The 23,636-nt window shown below is 38.2% G+C and overlaps 1 protein-coding gene across 1 annotated transcript; it reads right to left on the minus strand.

The window, feature by feature from the left end:
• Positions 1–16,863: 16,863 nt before the first annotated feature.
• On the minus strand, positions 16,864–22,947 carry Marcks (myristoylated alanine rich protein kinase C substrate). Its single transcript, XM_026395075.2, has 2 exons — positions 22,459–22,947; positions 16,864–20,621 (listed from the first exon to the last, which is right to left on the minus strand). The coding sequence occupies exons 1-2, from the start codon at positions 22,558–22,560 to the stop codon at positions 19,722–19,724; spliced, it is 1,002 nt and encodes a 333-aa protein (XP_026250860.2). The 5' UTR covers positions 22,561–22,947; the 3' UTR covers positions 16,864–19,721.
• Positions 22,948–23,636: the final 689 nt, after the last annotated feature.

The raw sequence follows: 23,636 nt of genomic DNA on the forward strand, positions 1-23,636 counted from the left end.
CAAAGCCATCCTCAGCCATGGCGAGGTGCTAAAGCAACTCAGTGAGACCCTGTCTCTAAATAAAATACAAAATAGGGCTGGGGATGTGGCTCAGTGGTTGAGTGCCCTTGGGTTCAATTCTCAGTATAAAAATAAATAAATAAATAAATAAATAAATAGGCTGAAGCAGGAGGGCACAAGTTGGAGAAGAGCCTGGACAACTTAGTGAGAAACTGCCTCAAAATTTATTTTGAGGTGTAGCTCAGTGGTAGAACCTCCCTGGGTTCAATCTCTAGTACCTCTTCCTCCCAAAAAGGAGGGTTTAATAACTTTTTAAAAAGTTCTTGGCATATTGTAGGCATTTAAAAATATGAGTTGTTATTATCTCGCCGGGACTCATTCTCAGCAGTGACTCTTGGAGCTCAGTCCTTTCTGTCTCTTCAGTGTATCTGCTCCTCTCTTTAATCTAATATGTGGCTTATTTTTGTGAAATTTTTTTTTTTTTGCATTACTGAAGCAGCAGGTCCTTTCTTTCTGAGACCAAGGATTCTGCTGAGGTCTGAGCATGTGTCTGCTGATCATTGTCTTTCACAGCTAGCTGTTGGCAGTGCCAGGGCAGGAATCTCGGCTACTTAGCCATGGGCATGGGGCCCCTTCTTCAGGATACCATATGGCTTCTGAGAGCAGCACTTGATTTTCCTGTAATTGGACTTCTTGTAGAAGGTAATTCACAATAGCATTAGCAGTAACCAATTCTTGTAATCGTCAGGATAATCTTTGTCTGTTTTGGGGCAGATGTTTTCTTGCTCCTTGGATAGCTGTGAATATATGAATGTCTCATCAGTAATGTGGGCACTGCCCAAATGGAAATCAGCACGGAAACCTAACAAAATTACAACAGATTACTGCACTGGCTGCCAGCACATTCAATGCCAGACAGCCTGCTTTTGTTTTTGTTTTCACAGTGGAATAGGTTGCAATTTAGAATACGTCTTTGGGGACTGCGAATGAAAATATAGGTTCACACTCAATCGGCAAGCTGTAACAAAATCAGAAGGCTCATAGTGGCATATTTGGAAGAATGAACACCAACCTAGAAAACTAAAGATCCCTTTCCCTCTTACCTTCACCTTCACCTCCACCTTCATAATCCAAGGCAAATTTAATACAACTTCGTCTTTCCCCTGTCATCATGCTATATGTCATGAGGAATGCCAAAGAAGTAAGTGATAGTTTCTGCCCTTTCAGGACAAATGTGAGCAGTAGGATCATAATGACCATGGAATGAATAATTCACAGGGATGGAATCAAATAAGCTGCAAGTCTCTATTCATGTATGCTTCTATCTATTCTGAGGTCTAAAGGATAAAAGTGACAAAACATTTAAGTTAGATATATTTCTCCCAATGCAAAAGTAAACCTTTAGTCCTAACTCTTCTTGCTACTTCTACACATGGTTTTCCCCAGTACCTCTTTGGCCTCTATTATCTACATTTTATAAATTCTCTTAAGAATCCCTGATTTTGTGAGGGACCTAAACCATAATACCATGAAATTAAAACAATAATATGAGAAACCATTGTTAGTACCACTGGGTACCACGGCAGCTGTCCAATCTCTGGAGCATTATGCTGCCAAAAGCTACCAGAACTGAGTGTGATCATGCCCACCCTCCACCCTGAAGAAATTGTTAGATTCTTTTTAGAGGGTTAATACTATTGTTGTCCAAACAGTTATTCACTATTTTCTCTATTCTGTTCAATGTACTTTTTTTGGATACACTTTAAAATTGTTTCCTTAGTCTATTTTCTATTGCTATAACGGACTACCTGAGACCAAATAATTTAAAAAGGAAAGACATTTATTTGGTGTACAGTTCTGGAGGCTGGGAAGTCCAAGGGTGTGGTGTCATCATCTGCCCAGCATCTTAGTCAGGGTCTTCTCGCTTCATGGTAATGTGGCAGAGGGCATCACATGGCAGGTCAGAGCAAGCATGCCAAAGAGCTTGTTTTTATAACAAAGTCACTTCCTTGATGCCCATTAATGCACAAACCATCTCCCAGTCACTTCCAAAATGTCCCACCTCCAAATACTCTTAACATGGATTTTTAATGTATAAATTCCAGCCCTAGACCCTGGGAAGCATGAGTTTTTTAAGATTTAGATCAGTATTGTGTTCTCTACTTATTTTAACCAAACAACATGTCCAGATTTAGCAGATCAACTTTTATTTCAACACCATGGAGTTTAGAAAGAGCTTTAGAAGGCAATAAAAAGGCAAATCTCTCAAGAAACCTGGGGCAAGACCCTTTACTTCCATTTTTCCATCAATCACCAGGGCACAGTTTCCAGCCATACAGAATCTCCATGCCATCCCTTCAATGCATCCCATTTACAGCATGGTTGAGCAATGAGATGACCAGTCTATAACAGGATGAGAGGTGGGCGAATTAAGTGATCTTCAAAGTCTCTTTGAGCTAAAATTTAGTCATCATGACCATGAGATACTCCAGTATTTCTCTATATATTCTTCACATTTGATTTTTAAAATGTCATTTTTTACATATATTATTTTTAGTATATGTTCTGGATTAAATTTGGTCTAAAAATAGTTTTGACTCTAAATTTATATGCTACTTTATGTAATAAAATGAAATAATAAATATTTAAAAATGCTAATGAGTTTTAAAACTTTATGCCCCATGAAAATCAAAATGTTGTAACTCACCTGGTATGCCATATGCACAGTGATTAAAGTGAGATTGCTAACAAATCTAAATGCATTATTAGATGTCACATACTGTTGCTTTCTGTTGAAATACAAATTTAATATATGTAGAGTTTAAACTTCACCATTAACACTATTTGTTCTGGAATGAACCTCCCTATGAGAATCACTAGTCTTGGAATCTAACCAAGGAAGCTTAGCTACTGCATTGCTAACAAGAGACTCTTGGTGAGGTGATTTTCCAAGTAGTCCTAATAGTGCTAGGACCCACCTCTTTTCCTGTAGGCAATCGTATATTTATGCCAAATCACTATACTTCATATCCCCAATCAAAAGGACGCAGGGAAGTGTCCGGGTCAACAGATGCCATCTTGACTGACATCAAGTACCTTTTCCTTTCTTTGCAATTTCCAGCTCAACAGTATTTTAGAGTACATTGTGTCTCGAAGTCCACAAACTTGAAGTTATAACTATCCTCCTTCATAATCCCTTCATGGAGTCTGAGGCTTTGGTCTTCCTATTTCTTTCTACCTTTGGAAAAGGACATTTCAAAAGTTCCACCATTTTAATGGTTTATCTAGTGTCTACACCAAACTTAAAAACTGAGCAGAGATTCCTCAGAATGCATGAGTGTTCTATGTGCCAGGCACTGATGACAATATTGTGTTTTACATATATAATTCCTTCATTTAATCCTTAGTAGTTGTGTTGTCCTCATTTTACAGATTGCCAGAGTAAACTGAATCCAGGAAAGCAGAACTTGTGCTCATAATAACCTCTACTCTGCTCCTCTGATTTCTGTGTTGAGATTGCTTGGGCGCCCATTTCTTCAGTACTGATGACACACATGTACTTAATGGCCTTCAGAGCATTCTTTTGGTAAGTAGCCTTACCGCAAGTCAAAAAGAAGGCTTTCGAGTGGGACATACTTAAGTAATCTGAGCAAGAAATATTGTAAATATGCCTGACCCAGTAGATTCTCCTTCCAGACCACTCCCTCTGTTTTGTGTGAGGTTTTTCTTTTTCTTCTTTTTTTTTTGAATACCTTCCACATTTATCTCCTTTTTTCCCCACGTTGAATACCTTGAATTTCACTTTATCTACCAGATTTGTGTGTGCAGCATTTAAAAATGGACTATACTAGAGGCTATATAGAAAACTATAGAAAATTTTAGACTAGACTTGGAAGTTGAAAAGTAAAGTAACAATTGATACAATTACAGATATAAAAATAGCATATTCTTTTGAATCTTCCATAAGATTAAAAGAGTTCCTTAGGAACAATTTTTGGCATGTCACATTCACCTTAACTGCTACCTGATATAAATGAATATTTTCAGATAATTAGGACAAAGGTAATAACTTCAAAGTAATAGAGATCAAAAAAAAACTGAAACCATAGTTTGAGGCTAACATTATAATTTCAACAAATCTAAATTTAATGCTTAATCTATCAAGGAACATCCTTGATACTGGAACTGGGATAGTTCACATCAGTGACCTCTTTGTGTCACTGGTGAGCTTTTCTTGACTCCATTCTACCCCCTCTCTCTTCAACAGGTTTCCCCTTAACTGCTACTAATATTCTTGCAAAGATCCCTAGAGAATGTTTTTTATCAAAGTTAATCTGTTCCCAAGATAAGTAGTATTCTGTGTGAAAAGAAAGCCTCTGGTTAATTTATGTTGCTTAGAAAACCAAAACAGATAAAGGGATCTCTTTTAAAAATCACTACCAGACTGTAATATAATCAGGAACTGGGCAAATTCAACAATAGAAGGAAGTCAAATAGGCTGACCTTTCCCAAGTTGTTTTAAAACTGACATGTGAGTGGAAGTTACTGGTGTGGTTTTGTTGTAGCCTCTGTTTTCCTAAGGAATTTGGAATCTGAACAGTGAAACAGCCTTTTCTTTAAACTTAGAGGAGAACAAGAAAGAATACATCCATCCTTCTAGGGGGATGAAAGTTATTCTGGCTGGGATGCTTCTCCCCGAAAGACATAAATAAAATCACCAACAAGAGATATTATTTCTCTCTTACCATTAAACTACACTGTCCTCAATACTGGTAAAGCTTGAAGGAGTAGTGGTGTGAAAGGAGCATTACAAATCACTGAGTTCATATATGGCCTCATTTTTCAAGTTTAGTCTAAAAACTGTTGTATTTCAAGCATGACTGAAAGTATTTAATTTTGCATCATCATATCTGTCTATAGAAACTGGGATTTCTGGGTTTTCTGATATGATACTAACACACTGTATGCTGTGTATTGCTTGTATTTTCATTGAAATATATTAACAAATTACATAAAGTAATAATAGTTATTAAGCCATGTGTTTTTATTTCAGTTTATAAAATACGATCTCTGGAATCATGCATTAGTGTTGTAAGAGGACATACCCGATTTTTGTCTGAAAAGTCAAAAAGGATTGTCCCAAATAAAATGGTGTCCATATATTTTTAACAACCAATATTAGAAACAGAATCCATATCTTCATTGAGGATTGTTCCATGTTTGAAATCTTCAACTTCAGACCAATCATCACATTATTTTCTACTCATTTAGCTTTACCACCTTTACTCCCATCACCATTGTTTGAGTCCTCATGGGCACTACTTCTTTTCCATTGTCTGCCTCCCTTTCCTCCAGACTCTTGTACAGGACCCAATGGCCCAGGGCTTTATCAGCTATCAAATCAGTGTCTTTCCATATTCTTTTTCCCTTTTCCCATATCTGTGCTCTCCATCTTCAGTCCCATTCACTATCTGTTTCCTCTACCTGAGTAAGTAGAGAAAAATCTCATTGCTGTGTTGATGATATTGTTGTGAACTCATAGTTATTCTACTTGTTCTTACTTCTACTCATTTCCTATGGAAATGCTGCTAGCTCTTTTCACTACCTTCAAGTCCTCCTCTTTCTCAAAAACTCATATTCATGGGATGGACTTACCTCCCCTTTCACATAAAAGTAGAAGCCATCAGTGTTGACTCCTGTCAGTTTCTTCTTACTGCAACTTACCAATATGTGAAGGTCATCTGTTACTCTTCAAGACCCAGCTCAAAATTCATCTTCCTCTCTATGTGGCCACCCTGAATCATTCTCTCCCAGTTCAGGTAGTCAATCCTCTAGTCTGAGCTCCAATCATGTTAATATAGTCACTATCAAAATAATAGATTTTTCAGGGATAGATTTCAAATTTCCTGCTCTCTTCCAAATATATCTTAATTTTTAGCTTAGGAAATAGAGCCTATCATGCTTGTCATTATAATTTTTAGAGTTCAACATTTTAAAATAGGACAATTTGAATAATCATGCTGTTCAAATTCAACAGATATAAGGAGAAATCATTGAACATTCTCCCATACATGTACCTAGCTACCCAGTTTCCTATGTATTTGCTAAGGTATTTTTGGCACGTGTAAAGTAATTAGGCATATTCTCCTTTATCCACACTTCTTTGAGGTTTTTTTTTTTTTTTTTTTTTTTGGTACTGGGGATTGAACCCATTGGTGCTCAACCACTGAGCCACGACCCCAACCCATTTTTAAATTATTTAGTTATTAATTATTATTATTTTTTAAGACAGTGTCTGGCTAAGTTGCTTTGGGCTTCGCTAGTTGGCTGAATTGTTGTAGATTTCTGACTTACACTCTGCCAATAAAAAAGTCATTGTTCTTCCATATTCTGGCTTTGAACTCGAAATTCTCCTGCTTCCATCTGCTGGGATTACAGGCATGTGCCCCCCGTGTCTGGCACAATCTTTGTATATATAGATATTGTCATATTATACATATTGTTATACAACCATCACTTAACAATAGATACTAGAAATTTTTACCAATCAGTACATAAAATATTACCTGTTTTTATATTATAGATGCATAGACTGGTAGATTAAAAGACAGTCCGATTCTTTGCCACTTCTCTAATCAAGATCGGTCCTTCTCCAGTTTCTTCCCCTTGTATTTGGGCTAGCTTTGTAATCTGTTTTGCTCAATACAATGAGGTAGTAGTATATAACTCATAACTTCTACCTGTGATTGGTCCTTGAGAGTTACAGCTTTATACCTGGGGAACACTCTCTCTGGGAAGTTAGCTACAGTGCTGGAAGAAGCCCAAACCATGAACAGAGGTCACATGGAGGACAGCTAATGCTAATATACAGTCAACAATTTTAGCTGACGTTCCAGCCAACAGCTAGCCCCAAATGCCAGCCATGTCAGGGAGCCATCTTGGACATTTCTAGCCTGGTTGAGATGACAATAATCCTAGCCAATGTTATGCAGAATGGAACTTCCCAGAGAAGTTCAGTCACCCATGAAATTGAGAGAGAAAATAAAATAATCATTGTTTCAACTTACTATGTTTGGGGATGGTTTACTAGCCTTAGATAATCAAAACTTATGGCATCCCCTCATGTGAATGTATCCTAGTCTACTTAATCCAACCTTTACTGATGGTCATTCAAGTTGTTTCTACTCTTTTTCTATTAAAGCAATGCTACTATTAATAATAAAGTGCATGTCATTTGGCATGTGTAAGTATATCTGTAGGATGAGTTCCTAAAAGTAGATTTTCTGGATATAAGAGAATAAGCATTTATTTTTTTGTCACAATATTGTTGTAGGAGATTTCTGACTTACACTCTACCAATAAAAAAGTGATTGTTCTCCCACATCCTCACTAACATTGTGTGTTCCAAGAGGTTTTGATTTTTGCTAATATCATAAATAGAAAATGACATACTTTAAATTTTTACTTCTTTTATATATTTTGATGTGCTTGAGAGCCATTGTATTTTGACTGAACAGCCATGCCCTTTGCCCAGATGATATTGGGATGTTAGTATTATTAATTTATAAAAACTCTTTTGAAAATTTAAACTTTTATTTATGAGTTGAAATTTTTCCTCCAGTTTGTATTTTCTTTTTGCTTTATTTGAAATCATGTTAATTTTTTATTTTTATGAAGTTATTAGTGGAGTCTTTCCTACTCTGATAGTTAGAAATTGTGCCTTGGATTCTTCTAGTACTTTTTCAAATTTTAATTATTTTTAACATTTAAATCTCTGGGACATGGATCCATACTATTTTTTCCCCAGGTAGTTTTCTGTTATACTTTGTTTTCTATTTGCAAGACTTGCCTGTTTCCTATATGTTCCTCAAGCAGAAAATTTGACTTTTTCCTTGGCTGTATCCTGAAAACCTAGCAAAATAGCTCACATCTAAAAGACTTTCGATAAGTTGATGTTTTGTTATTGAATGTTTAAATTATGTTTCACATCTGACTTGTTTTCATGTTTACAAAGGGCATTGATAACCTTATAGAAGAAACATCAGTCCTGCACCAAGTTTCACAAAGAAATCCTCTTTTTCTGGGAGGAATTGTTGAAAAAAAGCAAGGAAGCTACATTTTGAATAAGCATATTTGAAATTCTAGAATGTAAGGCTTAGCAATGTAAGAATAATTTTGAGTTCTCCTTGCTTCTATACTTACTGTCATGTATGAATTCTTTTTCTTCTGATGCTAATTAACTTAATGCCCTAAGTGGCAGACACTTATTTACGACCCTGCACACATACACCTCTATTAGAGGTCTGGAATGTGGACAGGTGAGTAGGTACATTGACCTGGCTTGACCTCTATCACACTAATTAATTTTAATTGCTTTTCACCCTTGTTACATGATCCCCTAACTCCATGGAAATAGCATAATATTGTGAAGAACCTGATTTAAAATTAAAGACCTGATATGATCCTTTCAAAACCAGATGTGCAATATGATTTAAACATTAAAAACCAAACATTTAAGATGCACAAAATAAAGGAACTGTGTTGTTTAGGTTGCTTGTTTTTAATGCTATGCTTATTCTTCCGAGGAATGTCACTCCCTTACACTCTGTTCCTTGACATACACTTCCCGCTCCTATAAATCACCTTCAAATTTACCTGATGACCAAGACTCTTTACACCTGGTCTCTCCTATAACTATAGTATCCCAAGTGACTTAACATTTTAGTGGATCTTTGTAATCTCTCTGATAGATATACACACATGTACACTCAGAAGATTCTATCTTCCTTCTTCTTGTTCGTGTTAGTCAGAGTAGACATTTTAGGAATGACAGTCCACCAAGACCCTGGAGAAACAAGGGTCACTGATACTACTTGAGATGACCCTCACTAGTGGTTAAGGGGAATCCAAAGGGATGTGGTGAAGAAGTGCTTTCTTTCCAAGTAGTAACTACTTCCATTTAATACTAATAATGATTACAAATTTAATTTCCTTTTAATGAGCCAAGTACCCCTCTTCTATGTGTGAACTGTACTTATACAATGCCTTGTCCTTGTGTTTCTCAAAAAAAAACCACAGCAAAAACATTCTCCTGAAAGGTTTACATGCTATACTTTTCTAACTTAACATTTTTTAAATTTCATTCTGTGCTACATTCACACATTTCAGATGGTGACTGAACAGATAATGAGAGATGTATTTTCACCATGGTGTGATAACATTTCTTCAATATGCTATCCAACATATCCAGGTTATATTTATGCAGAAAATACAAAACCGTGTATGGGAAGTGATCTCTAGTATAAAGTTTGCTAAGATATAAATGTCTATTTATAGAGTTACACCCTCCCCAACTTTTAAAAGATGGAATTCTTATAAGGTAAAGAACAGGAGATTTCCAATAAGATAAGACTGTAGAAATATAACATCACTAGAACCCAATATATCCATCTCAAATGGTTTAGCTGAAGTGATTACATCTCAATAATGATTTGGGAACCTTGATAATAATTTAGATGACTAAAGTATACCATTACAGATATAATATTCTATGATAAATACACAATGGTATTTACCTTATAATTTTGATCACATCCATTTGTATCCAAAATGCACATATTTGTACTATATCAAAGCATAGCAACTTCAGGTTATTTAAAGAATATTGCTTGATAAAGAGCTATGAAGACAGAGGAGTCAATGGAAATTCTTATATCATTTCCACCTCCTCTCCCTATTAATTCTTGTGGTATGCAGGAATTGTTTGTTCATGTCCCCAAATTGAAGTCTTTCCCCGCCCTCAGGAATACAGGGTATTCAACACATCTTACAGTGCTTTAAAGATGGTCAAAAAACTTCCTCAATGTTTTCTCATCAAGAGGAAGTGTCAGTGCCCTTCTTTCCTGGAATCTGTGTGAGAGCTATGACTGTTTTAATCAATAAAGCACAGCAGACGTGAAGTTGTGCCAGTTTCTGGGGCCCGCACTGCAAAATATTGGCAGCTTCTACTCCCTGCCTCTTGGAACCCTCTTTTTTGGAACTCCAGCTCTAGGGGAAGTCAGCTGCCATGGAAGAAGTCTATCCTGAGACCACTATATACAAAGTATATCTGCTAGATCTCTGTTGTTCCAGCCATCCCCTCCCAGCTACCATGATCAGCCAGCAACTTTTGGAATTTCTCATCCCCAAAAATACCCCTTGCAGAAGAATGAAGAACCCAGACATGTGGGCCACCCCAGGTTTTCTATCAACTCCAGCTGTGGCTAAGGTCATGGTATCTGAGATAAGCTCTCCCTGACATGCCTGTTCTGATTCCTGACCCACAGAATCACGACCTTTGTGGATATGGTCATTATCTTGATTTTGGTAATAGTTTATAGGTGTGTACATTTGTGTGCTTATCAAACATTCTATTTTAGTATTGCAGTTTATTGTGTGTCAATTACACATCAATAAGGCTGCTAATTTTTTTTAATGAAAATGATCTTTGTTTTAGAGCACAGGTGGTTTATAAAATGACAACTGATAATCTAAACATTCCCCTCTTTATTTTTTCCTGATAATTGTTTCTTAAATGTTATTGAAGAATAAACTTTCTATATGAAACTTTACAAGGTATGTTAAATACTACTTTTATAATATTCAACTGATTTCATCACTTCTATATAATCCATACTATAAAGACAATTGAATGAGTTGGCCTATTAAAACTGACATTATAAATTTATCATTGATAATATTGGAATTATTTTTAACTTGAGTGATTTTCCCACCAAAACAAATTTTGAGCATGGACATATTCACCCTCATGTTCCTAGATCCAAGTTCATTCCCTAGAACATAACAGATATTCCATAGTGTTTGCTAAAAAACAATGAAGTTATAGCCTATATGCCACAATGAATCTTACTGTTACGGTATAATTATAATGCAACAATAAAAAATTAATTAAAAGCAAATGAAGTATGAAATAAAATATCAATTATAAATCTGGTTTTTGTGGCTGGGGATGTGGCTCAAGCGGTAGTGCGCTCGCCTGGCATGCATGTGGCCCGGGTTTTATCCTCAGCACCACATACAAAGAAGGATGTTGTGTCCGCCAAAAATTAAAAAAAAAAAAAGATAAAATATTTTAATATTCTCTGTCTCTGTCTCTCTCTCTCTCTCTCTCTTAAAAAAAATCTGGTTTTTGGTTTAAAATTGTTTTTTGCTTTTTACCCCCTTGGCAGTACTGGGGATTGAATCCAGCGAGACTCTACTCCTGAGCTATAACTAACCCTTTTTTATTTTGAGACAAGATCTCATTGAATTACCCAAGCTGTCCTTGAACTTGTGATCTTCCTAACTAACCCTCCCTTGTCACTGGGATTACAGATGAAACATAACAGGCTTTGTTTTAGTATCTTTATCTAGAACATATTAATTAAAATGTATTGCAAATTATTTCAAGTATCTATCTAAGGTAGATTCAAGCTTTAGTTCAATGTTCAGCCAAAAATGCACATTATAGCAGCTATGGAATGAGTAATAATAGCAAACATTCACTGAATAATTCCCAGATACCAGACACTAGACCTAGCATCTTTCTAATGACCTCAGTAACAGGTACTACTTGGGTACCTATTTACTAGAAGTATTGGGTACTCTTTTTTGGAAGGGGTACTGGGGATTGAATTCAGGCAACCACTGAGCCACATCCCCAGCCCTATTTTGTATTTTATTTAGAGACAGGGTCTCACTGAGTTGCTGAGCACCTCACTTTTGCTGACACTGGCTTTGACTTTGTGATTCTCCTGTCTCAGCCTCCCAAGCTACTGGGAATAATGCATGGGCCAGGGTGCCTGGCTTGGGTACTCTTTTTGTATCCAATTTTAAAAGCAATAGAGCTGAGGCTCAAGTGGATAGAGTAAAATACCTAATATTACAAAAGTTTGCATATGACAGAGCCAAGTCCCTTTGATTCCAGCACTTGAATATCTAATCTACTATTTCATTCTCATATCCTTTTTTGGAAAAAAAAAAAAAAACATTACAAATACAAGGCTTAGGAATGAGACTTGCAGAGGGACAAAAAAAAAAAAGAAAAAAAAAGTTTATTTTGCCAATTTTCTTCTTTATTGTAGATCAGATGTCCATAATGGTTACTATTACAATTTTGTTATAAAAGATTAATCAGTCGTTAAAACAAAAACAAAAACAAAAAACCCAAAATTAAAGACATTCACACAAAGAATTTTAGAGAATCAACTTTTGGTTATAAATGTAACCAAATCTAAAATTTCATTCAACTACTGTCCTTTATAATTTAAAAGTTATTCAGAAAATATGTTAATATTTTCCAAAGAATTAATGCAGCCAGTGGGGAAAATCATAAAGTTGAAAATAGAGAAAATTTTTATTTTTAAAAATTCAAACATTAATAATGGAAAGCAAACATGCCTATTAACTCCCAATTTGTATAGATAACTTACAAATATACTTTGGATAACAAAATTAGAGTTCAGGACAATAAGAGGTAGGAAGCTGGACCTGGTTGTGGCACACACCTATAATTCCAGTCACTCAGGAGGCTGAGTGAAGCAGAAGAATTACAATTTCAAGACCAATCTTAGTAATTTACAGACCCTGTCTAAAAATTGAAAAGGACTGGTAATGTAGCTCAGTGGTAGACGGTATGATTCCTGGTACCACCCCCTCCATCCCCACCTTCCAAAAAAATAGAGACGAAGCATGCTTTTTGAAAAATTGATTCTATTAACAGTTTTCTTGATCTGAACAAAAAAAATTCATTTCTAGACCATATGAAATATTTTTAGAGCATTATAGTATTTGGGTTCTTTTTGACAAAATAATACATACAAGGAATTTGATTTCAGTCCCCATTCCCCCTCCCTTTTTCTTTCCTTCTCCTGCTCTCTTTTCTTCTCTCCGTCTTCCTTTCACTCCTTTAATTATTTTTTATTGTTATGTACTGATATATGTTATATTTATGTGTACATATATACAGGTGAAATTCTTTTAGGTACATTTATATATGTATGTAACAAGCTATTGTTTGTTTCAAGACTACATGAAAAATTTAAATTTACAAGCTATCCACCAAAAACGTTTTAAAAGCTAGCGTTATTATCCAAATTTTAAAAATTCCCAACTTCCTGGTAGTAACTCATGCTTATAAAACATCAGGTAGCATAAGAGAAAAGGACAGATATTCACTGTACTATTTCAGTCCAATTAATGAACTAGATAATGCCACAGAGACTAGATGAAAATGACACTGCTTAGATAATTGATTTTTCCAGTTAATAATTAATATTTTATATGACCTGACCAAGTCCATAAACTCCTTTTTCTTTATAATCTTGCCAGTTGCCCTCAATTCCTTTCAAATGCTATTTTATTTATTTATTTATTTATTTATTTAAAGTTATTGATGGATCTTCATTTTATTTATTTGTATATGGTGCTGAGAATCGAACCCATTGCCTCATGCATGCCAGGCAAGCGTGATACCACTGAGCCACAACCCCAGCCCTCAAGTGCTATTTTAGACTATTGTTCATATGATACTTGCAAATTTACTAAAAACGCTAAAATAAGTTGCTCTAGTTGGTAATTTACTTAGAAGGAAATGTTATCCTATGAGCACTTAAATTCAACTTTCTTAAAATGTCTTTATACAAAAATGACAGTTAATTTTGCCATATAAGACTCTGGGCTCTATAATGAGTATCTTCCTTTAATCTTTTTTCTTATTTTTTTTTAGTACAATTATTTTAAACATTGCCAATTTCTGTGACGCACACTTGATGATAGAAATTTTAATATTTTGATAGGTTAATTGGTATTGTTTGTTGACCAGCATGTTCTGTTTAGAGTGCTGCTTTGCTATGTGCTAACACATAAGTCTTCGGTGGCAAGTGGTTGCTGGGTTTCCTCATGCCTATACATTCCAGACATTGTTCTCAGTACAGGGAGTAAGATGTTATACTAATAGATTTTGATGATATTTAACTATAATTATACTACAGTGTAGAGGTAGATTAATTTCATTAAAGTTGTCTGTAATGGAAGATATCTAGGCATAAAATCCCAACCAAAATTTAGAGATGTACCAACACTTATATGTGATCCTCCCAACACAAATAACAAAATCTGAGGATGCTGAAATTCCTAACATAAAATGGAATAGTATTTGATGTAACCTACACATATACTCCTATATATATTAAATCATCTATAAGTTACTTATAATGCCTAATACAGGATAGATCCTATGTAAATAGTTGTTATACTATATTGTTTAGGGAATGACAGCAGGAAAAAAGTCCATACATATTCCATACAGAAATAATTTTTTCTGAGTATTTTAAATCTACAATTCGTTGAATCTGCAGATGCAGAACCTTTGAATACAAAGGATCTATGGTTCTTAGTTGGCAGGTCAGTGGTTCAAAACTTGCAGAATTAAAAACCTTAAACCTTTCAATTTCGTCCATCATCTACATCCTTCTATGCCAGTTTCCAAGATCATCAATATAATCTTTGGGAATTGCTAAGAAAACAAATAATGAAAAATACCAGTTTCAAAAACAAAGTTAAGCCAGTAAAATAGGAAAGAAATTGTCTTTGGAGTCAAATTTTAAGACTCCTTGCAATTAAGTCTTATTCTTAACATCCTTAAATTTTTTTGCTCCTGCTAAATTGTCTTCAAAAGTCAACAAATAATCTCTGAACAATAACTTTACATTCTACATATCCTTCCAAACAATTCCTGAGGCAGTATCTTTGTTTAGTTTCCACATGGGCAGTTTGGGGTGGTTGGATTTCCTTTTTGGAGCACTGAGCTGGAGGAAGGACATGTGAGGAAGAGGAGGGAAAGACTTATAGTCAAGAAAGTGTCATAACCTATTTAAAAAGTGTCAGTCACTGACCACAGAGAAAGCAAAATAGTGTAAGAATGTGTAATGCTAAATAAAGGTCTTGCCCCTCACTTAAATATGTTTTCCATACATTATTACATCATTACTAAGCATAATATAGACTCAAGGCAAAAACTAATTCAACTGTCTTGACATTATCTTTAAACTGAATCCTTCAGATTTAAATAGTTAACTATGAAAAATGATTTTACTTCTTTTTCCTCCTTGTATTTCTAAGGATATACCATACCACTCAGTTCTGCATTTTTCATTTAAAGCTCCAAGGAAACAAGATGATTATATAGAACGCTCATGTTTTGATAGAAGATGGTTGTTATGTTTGTGATGTGGAGTTAAAACTTTTAATTACCCCAATTATATAAAGTGTTACACGTTTTATTTTTGAACATTAAAATTCAAATCCCAACAAATGAGAATAAAAGGTGTTTTGTTCACATTTCCATTACAAGTTTATAAAGTATTGTACTTTTTTTTCCCCTAGGATGAAACACAATTTATATACCCCAATTGAGTTTTCCCCGAGAGCTTTCTTGAAAAGTTTACTCATAAATTCAAACTACTCAAATCTTAGTTGATGCTTCCAAGATTCAAAATATTCTTAGAAAATCTTAAAAGAAATCTTTACTATGAACTGGGATTATAACTCAGTGGTAGAGCACTTGCCTAGCACATGTGAGGTACTGAGTTTGATCCTCAGTACCACATAAAAATAAATAAAATAAAGGTATTGTGTCCATCTACAACTAAAAAAATATTAAAAGAAAAAAACATATTTACTACATAGAAAGTTTTTTTTTTTCAAATGATGTCAAATCTTCATCTGTGAAGGAAAGGTCTGACTTCTAGAAAATCATTATCTCTATGTATTAGGCAGATCAAACTAGGAATGATTATGATTTCGTTTCCATGAAAGTCGTAATTATAAACAATAAGATGTATTTCCATGTGTGTCTTAGAAACAGGGATTTCAAAGTGCCTCTTTGGTTGAATATATTCTAGACAAAAAATTATCTCAATTTCACCTTGTCCTATATTTAACTTAAAAAAATACAAATATGTAGCCTTGATGTTTGTTTCTTATATGTAATTCATTTGTAATTGCTATATTACTAGAAAAAAAAAGACAATCCCTTTAGTTTTGGTCAACTACAAACCTATTTAATACTTTTTTAAACATCAAAAACACAAAGAAAACCTTAACACAAATTTATTAAAATTCACACCTAGCCTTTTAAAGTATTTATTTCCATTTTCAGAATGGCATTCTTGGGCATAATTTAAAGGAGTGCTCAAATTATAATCTCAACAGGGACTGGGAGAATTATGATGAAAAGCATTTTAAAATTCTGTTTGCTACACCTTGCTTTAAATACTTGCATATAACTGGGAAATGGAAGGGGAAAAAAAATGCTCAGTGTTCCCAGTGAATGATTAAAGGGAAGGCAGAGGCTAATAGTCTATTACTTAACTGATTTTTAAAGTTAAAACTTGGACTATATTAAATTACACTACCTTTCCACTTGCTATTCAAGAATCTATCTAAATTAGGAGTTCGAAGAGCACCTTACCCTTAAATCCTTAAGCTAAATTGCAAAGTTCTATTGTTTGTTTCTAATTCATATGATGAAAAAACATACATGAATTGCAGCATTTGTCAGTTATCAAGTTCTATAGTTAAAATTGACCTGTGGGCAAATAGATCATCTTCAATGTATAATAATTTTGTATTCGAGTACAATATCAAAACATATCCTCTAAATCCTATCAACTGAATAATAGTAAACCTTTTAATACCTAAAGTTTTAAACTTTTCTCTAAAAACTTATGTTTGAAAATAAACTTTGTAAAAAATCCTATTTTAGCAGGCTTGATAATATCAACTGGTAAAACTTTATTTTACAAGCAATAGGAATTGGACCAAATGATTATTATAATCCAGAGGAAGTATTTTATAACCATAGCAAATGCCATTATACATACTGCCAATACAGATTTAATAGACAATACTGAACTGTACAAGAATTATTTATTTTTTCCTTAATCTCAAAGCTATTTTTAGTAGTACAAAAAAGCCATTATTAACATTTTTCCATTAGAAAACAACATGATGTACAAAACTTTGGATGAAAAGATATGTCAAATTTCATTTAATAACTTGGAGGAAAATCCATCACTCCCTCAATACCACCCAAAGTGTATAGGCAGTGATTAAAATCAAAATAATGCATCTTAATAAATCCCAGCGGTTAAAAGAACAAAACTAGCAATTTATAATAGTTTTCTACACAGTATTTTTCACAACTCACTTTGGGAGTTATTTTTTTTTTTTTTTTAACTGAGCCCTACTACATGCCAGGCACTGTACTTGGCCAACTAGGTATTTGCAAAAAAGTTAGTTAAGGTGGGAAAGACCCATAAATCAGTCCTTTGGTTACCAGATTTGATTTTTAACTTACAAACATCCTCCAAGATCAAGAAATTCTAAAAATACACACCCTTCCAAATGTTACTTGACTTTATTAGTAGGGAGGGTGTTTAGTACAGAGAAGTCATGAACCATTATTTTTGACCCATTATTCCAATTAAAAGAGCATATCAAAAAGCTAATTTGTTATTTTCCTAGTAAGATTTTGGCATTCAGGTGTTACAATTGCAGTTCACTGGTTTTTCATGAACCCTACCATTGCAAGTTGCTCAAAAACAGCAAAACAGCTGCGCATTAACAATTATGCATTTTAAAAGCAATGGTATTTGATAAATATTAAAATTCGATATAGCATCCAGTGAACAAAAATATCCAGTTATGGAGTGCTAAAGAGCAGAGAGGTAAACTAGGAAGGATTAATACATAGAGTATTTATCATTTCTTTTGAGTAACAAGCTGCTAATATACTTTCATTAAAATAAAAAATGGTTGCAACTATGCTAAAGGCCCATAAATTGACAAGGTTGTCCATTTGACACCATAACTTCATTACATAAGTCTGTTTTCTTAAGGTATAACATAATCTAAGCAATAATTTGGAAATTAGCCAACTGCTAAGCAATTACAATGGCAGGTAATACACCATCAACTTTTAAAACACATTTGGCCACTTTTCATGACCCATCTGTGGTTCAGATTCAATAGATTCTCATTTTATAAAATTTAAGTTTCTGGACCTGTATGATAAGAAAATTATTTTATGAAATATTCTCATAAGACATTTAATAGTCTTAGGGTCACACCACTTTTGTTCTAAGTGACTTAATCTGACATGCTATATAGCTACAATAAAAAGTTATGTTCAATTTTTAAATGAAAACTAAATGCAGATAAGTGGTAACAGATTGAACATGGAATGTTATATAAGATCTTCCTATATATGTAATCAGACACTGCTGATTATGGATTTCAGAGCTTGAAAAACTTCAGATTAAAAATCACAACCAAATTTACTCTTGATAGCATGCAAGATCTTTTTAAAAATTAACCTAAGACCTAGAAGTCTCAGTATTATCAGAACATAAAGAAACACAACAAATTTGTACATTTTATTCACATTTATTTTTCGCTTTTAGTGTGCTCACAGAAAATTAGAACACCTTAAGCAGGAGTTTAATAGCAATTTTTGTAAGCAAAGTTACATTCCATCTCTAAGTCAAATTGGTCAAAGCTTCTCCAGTATTTACAAAACATGATAGACAAGATGCTACACAAAACCATTGCATCTGAAGTTTTTTTTTTCCTTTATTCTCAAAGACAACTGGAAAAGAAAGCATTGTCTGCTGTAATCAAAAACATACCACAGTATAAACAGTAACCATTCCACTTATCACAGCTTGGTTGAGTTTAAAATTTGTGATTAAAAGGTCCAAGATGACTGCAGTTTTACAAAAATGGGCAGGGTGAAAAGTTGCAAACTTCATGTGCTTCTGGATATCAAGATTTGTTTTTATACAATAGTCACAGTTAAAAACACCCTGCTGGTAATACATAATTACACTTTATTAAGGTCATAAACCAGCAATAAACAATAAAGCCTATACAACTTGTAGTTCTACTTAATCACTGACTGGTACAGCTAACATGAGATAAGTGAAAAGTTCCTATGGTTTAAATGAACTCCTAAGACTATGATCTTTTTTTAAAATCTGGGTATTGGTGTTTTTTTTTTTTCTTTCCTTCTTACTCAAGACTTGTAGTGTTGTAAACCTGCCTCACAAAATACATCGTAATAACTTTTCTTTAAAAAAAAAAAAGACTAAGCCTTTACACCATCATTTCTAGTGGCACATTATCTTGGCAATGTCATGCACCACTTCATTTTCTCTATTGTGGCCCCTAATCACTTCATTTGATATCCCTTTTTGACCCACCCATCTCCTTCATATATGGGCATGTCCATAGATTGACAAAGAAAGTTTACATTTTTGAATAAAGATGCAAAGTATGCAAAAAACATTAATACTGATGCAAAATAAAAAATAAAAAAAGAAAAAAGAAACAAGGCAGAGGAAGGTGTTTTAAGCTCTCCTCGACCAGTTGGAATGGTGGTAACAGAATGATTTGAGATGGGATCTGTGGGGAAAGGGGAAAAAAAATTTACTGCTTAAAAAAAGTAAAAAAAAAAAAAAAAAAAAAGAAGACGAAAAGAAAAAAGAAAGAAAAGAAAGAAAAAACATCTTTAAAATCAATCCCTGGTTGTAGACAAGTTCTCCAAAACCAGTACCTGGCACCACTCCAACAAACAAACGGGGGAGAAAAGTTCTTCGATTATCTCATAACCTCTGGCCTTTTTACTCTGCCGCCTCTGTTGGGGGCGCTTCTGGACTGCACTCGGGCTGCGCCTCCTGTGATGGGGCTGCGCAGGCAGACGAGGCGCAGGCGGCCGCGGGCTCCTCGACGGAGGCCACCTCCTGCTCAGGGGGCACGCCAGACCCCGCGGCGGAGGGCGCCTCACAGGCGGCGGCGCTGGCCCCGGCCTCCTCCACCTTCTCTGCGGCCTTGGGCTCCTCGGTGGCCTTGGGCTCCTCGCAGGCGGCTGGCTTCTCTGGCGCGACGGCGGCCTCCTCGGGCTTGGCCTCCTGCGGGTCGCCACCTGCCGCCCCCTCCTCGCCCGCGGCGGCCTCCTCGCTCGGCGCCTCCGCCTGCTCCCCGGGGGCCGCCCCCGCCTCAGCGGCGGCAGCGGCGCCCCCGGCGGCCTCGTCCTTGCCGCCCTCCGCGGTGGCACTGGCAGCGCCCTCGGCCTCACCGCCCTCTCCCGCCTCCTTCTTGTTCTTCTTGAAGGAGAAGCCACTCAGCTTGAAAGACTTCTTGAAGGAAAAGCGCTTCTTTTTTTTTTTCGGGGTCTCGTTGCTGGGCGAGGGTGTGGCCCCGTCCTCGGCCTTGGGCGAAGACGTCGAGGAGGCGGCCGAGGCAGCCTCCCCCTCGGCGGCCGTGGGCGAGCCAGGCTCCGCGACCTCGCCTTCGGCGGAGGCCTCCTTCTCCACAGGGCCGGCCCCAGGCTCGGAGGCGGCGGCGGCGGCGGCGGGCTCATCTTTCTCGGCCGAGACAGGGGACGCAGCCCCGCTCCCGGCGGCCGCGGGCTCCTCCTTGTCGGCGGCGGGAGCGCTGCCATTGGCCTGCAGCTCCTCCTTGGCGCCCGGCTCGGCGGCCGCGGGCGAAGCGTCCCCGTTTACTTTCACGTGGCCATTCTCCTGCGGGGCAGAGAAAGTGGGAGCGTCACAGATGCGGCCCGGGCAAACCGCTGTTCCTTCCCCACCCCAGGGGCCGGAGAGACCAGATTCCCTAAGGCAGCTCAGGGTCCAGAATCCCTCGGTCCCGCAGTTATGGGGAGGAAGGGTTGGGGCCGAGCCAAGAGCCCCCTGGATGAACAAATGGGGCAGCGACGTTTGGGAAGCCCAAAAAGCACAGCAAGAGCCTCCACATCCAGTAGATGTCCTAAGGACCGAACCCGAAATGTGGAAGGCAATGGATAACTCTTCCAGCCCTTGCCTCACGGGCTTTGGAAAAGGAGCCAGTAATACTGGATACAGCAAATGCCCTTTGAAAGAAGGCACACAGCCCTAGCTGGTGGTCTGTGCCTAGGTCACACATCCGCTTTTCTCCCTAAACCCTAAAGGCCTCGTCAAAACACTGAGAATACCCCGGGGGATCACAGCACTCCAGCCAGGAGCGCCCGCTCTGCGCACTTAAGGCACTGCATGCGCCCTTGGCCTTGAGACCGGTAGAGGGCGCTGCGCTTCCATCTCGCAGAGCTGGGCGCAGGCAAGCGAAGAGGGGCGGGGCCGCCTGGCCACCCCGCCCTGCCCAGCCGGGCCCTGCCCGCAGGCCAAGGCGCCCCCGAGCTGGGATCGTGCTACCCGAAGAGTCCGCAAACAAAGCTCAGGTGGCTTCCCAGCCCCTGGGTCGGGTTCAAACCTACAAGGATGGGGAAAACCCATTATTTCTGAGGTCTTGCTTGTGCTTCCACAACCACCTTCGCCCCTGATTCGGCAAAGCCGGGCAGTTCATTTTGCATTTTTAACGGGTTTTGAAGCAACTGGCAGAGTCTGTCTTACCCCAGTAGATTAGCCCAGGCGAAGCAACACGGTCTCCGCTCTAGGAAAAGAGGCGTGGTGGGTGCCCAGTGTTTGTGAAGCAGCCACCCATGGCCGACCTCTCGCGCCCACCCAACCGTGGCTAGCTGCTTGGGTTCGGGCAGCGCTGGGGCGGCCCCTCGCGGGTGGCCGAAGCGCCACGCACACGAACAACCCTAACCGAAACGCAAAAACCATCTGGAGAGCTTCTCAAAAGATCCACCGAAGGTTCCCACCCCAGGGATTGCCTTTAGAAGTCAAATGGGTGTGTAATTCCACAGACAGCTACAAATAAGATTCAGACAGTGGGAAAGCCCCACCGAAATATACCGAAAGCCTTATGTCCAGTTCAGCCAGCCACCTTTCCTAGAACACAGGGCACACCGCCTCGACATACAATAAGACAGCCCTTGCCTTTTTGCCTTTTCCCAACGCCATCCCCATTTACGTTTCCCCCCTTCTCTCTCTCTCTCTCTCTCTCTCTCTCACTCACACACACACACCACCACCACCACCACCACCACCACCACCACCACCACCAGTTCAGATATCTCGAAGGCGACCCAGTCTCAACAACAAACACGAAGGCTACCCCAAAACCATTGTGCCCCCAAATACAAATGCACCCTGGCTTAAGGGGGGGGACATCTAGCTAGTCACGTTCTGCCATCCTCCAAACCACGCCATTTTAGACGATTTATCACTCTTTTTCTCCCGTCTACTCAAGAATGCGCCAGGATTCTCCGGAACCACTTCTTTGGGATGGGGGATGGAGGTAGCCCTCCATGAAAAATTGACTATTTAGGCTATCCTTTTCTATTCAACTTTCAGACTAGAATCCGGCCACGCTCTTCTTCACCGAACGCGCCCCGGGCGCGAACAGAAGGAAAGGAAGCTTCTCTCGAGACTAGAGAAAGACACCAAAGAAATGACCAGAACTACAGGTAGAATTTACCTGCCCATTCGCTTTGGAAGGCGAGGAGGCCACAGCCGCCTCCCCGGGCCTCTCCGCGGCGGCTTCTCCCTTCGCTGCGGTCTTGGAGAACTGGGCACCCATGCTGGCTTCTTCAACAAAGAAACTCAACAGATCCAAGAGGGGAAACAAAGAGCCTTGGGTTGGTGTAACGACGGGGCGAGCAGCAACAGCGGCAGCAGCAGCGGCAACGGCAGCGGCGGCACACACACCGGAGGGAGGGGGTGGGGGTGGTGAGGACAGAACAGAACCGATTAAATACACTCCGATAAAAAAAATTTAGTCGAAGAGATCAAAAAGCAGCAGCGCAGGAGGGAGGGAAAAAGGTGGAAAAGTCGAGCACACAAAAAAAGGAGCCCAAGTGTAGTTCTTTTTTTTTAAAGAAGTAATAAAAAAAAAATCCCAGATTTGTAGCCGCACTGTAGACAAGAGGAAAATGGAGAAATCTCCCTGGTTGCTAATAAGATGCGGGGTCCAACGCCCAAGTGCACAGATGAATGGGCTCGCGGGCGCTGACGCGGCCCCCGCGCGCGCCGGCCAATCCGCGCGCCGCACACAAAGCAGGGGGCGGGGCCTGCGCGCCCGGCGAACAATGGAGCCGCGCTTTGCAAACGGTTTGAAAATCAGCTTCAGACAGAGAATTAATGTCCTCCAAATAAATAAATCAATTAAAAAATACATGCCTCTTGCCTCCCTCTGCTTGAAAATAATAATGCATCCCTTGATTGGCTTGCTTTGTTTGGAATTAATTAACGCGGGAGGGGGGTACTTGTGGATGGAGGCGGAGAAAGCGTTAACTTGACTCGCACCGACTCTTGTCGGTCTATATCCGTGTCTGTCTCTCTCCACTTGCTCCCCTCCCCCATCTTTCCCGAGTGTTTATGTATATGTATGTGTGTGCGAGTGTTAAAGACAATGGGTAGCGTTTGTGTGTTTGCAGCATGTTTTCCTTCTCCGCGTTCCATATGGGTTTCACAGATAGCGCTCAGGGTTTGTTTTTTTAACAGCAGCAATTGTTAAATCGTCCCACGTTGAAAGGTATTTAAACCACGACGATCGAATTTCACCAAACGAGATCGCGAGTTGGAATTAGGTCTGTAGGCCAGATGTGGAAAATGCAAAAGCAGCAAAGAGCCGAAGCCACACACTCCCTTCCCTCT

Source organism: Urocitellus parryii, chromosome 8 (genome assembly GCF_045843805.1).
Source record: "Urocitellus parryii isolate mUroPar1 chromosome 8, mUroPar1.hap1, whole genome shotgun sequence".
In the NCBI taxonomy this organism is placed as follows: domain Eukaryota; kingdom Metazoa; phylum Chordata; class Mammalia; order Rodentia; family Sciuridae; genus Urocitellus; species Urocitellus parryii.

Bases quoted from the DNA above. Each gene is read 5' to 3' on its own strand.
- Marcks (XM_026395075.2), bottom strand. From the start codon at position 22,560: ATGGGTGCCCAGTTCTCCAAGACCGCAGCGAAGGGAGAAGCCGCCGCG. The intron at 20,622-22,458 runs GTAAATTCTACC...TCTGCCCCGCAG, and splicing joins CTTCCAAAGCGAATGGGCAG to GAGAATGGCCACGTGAAAGT.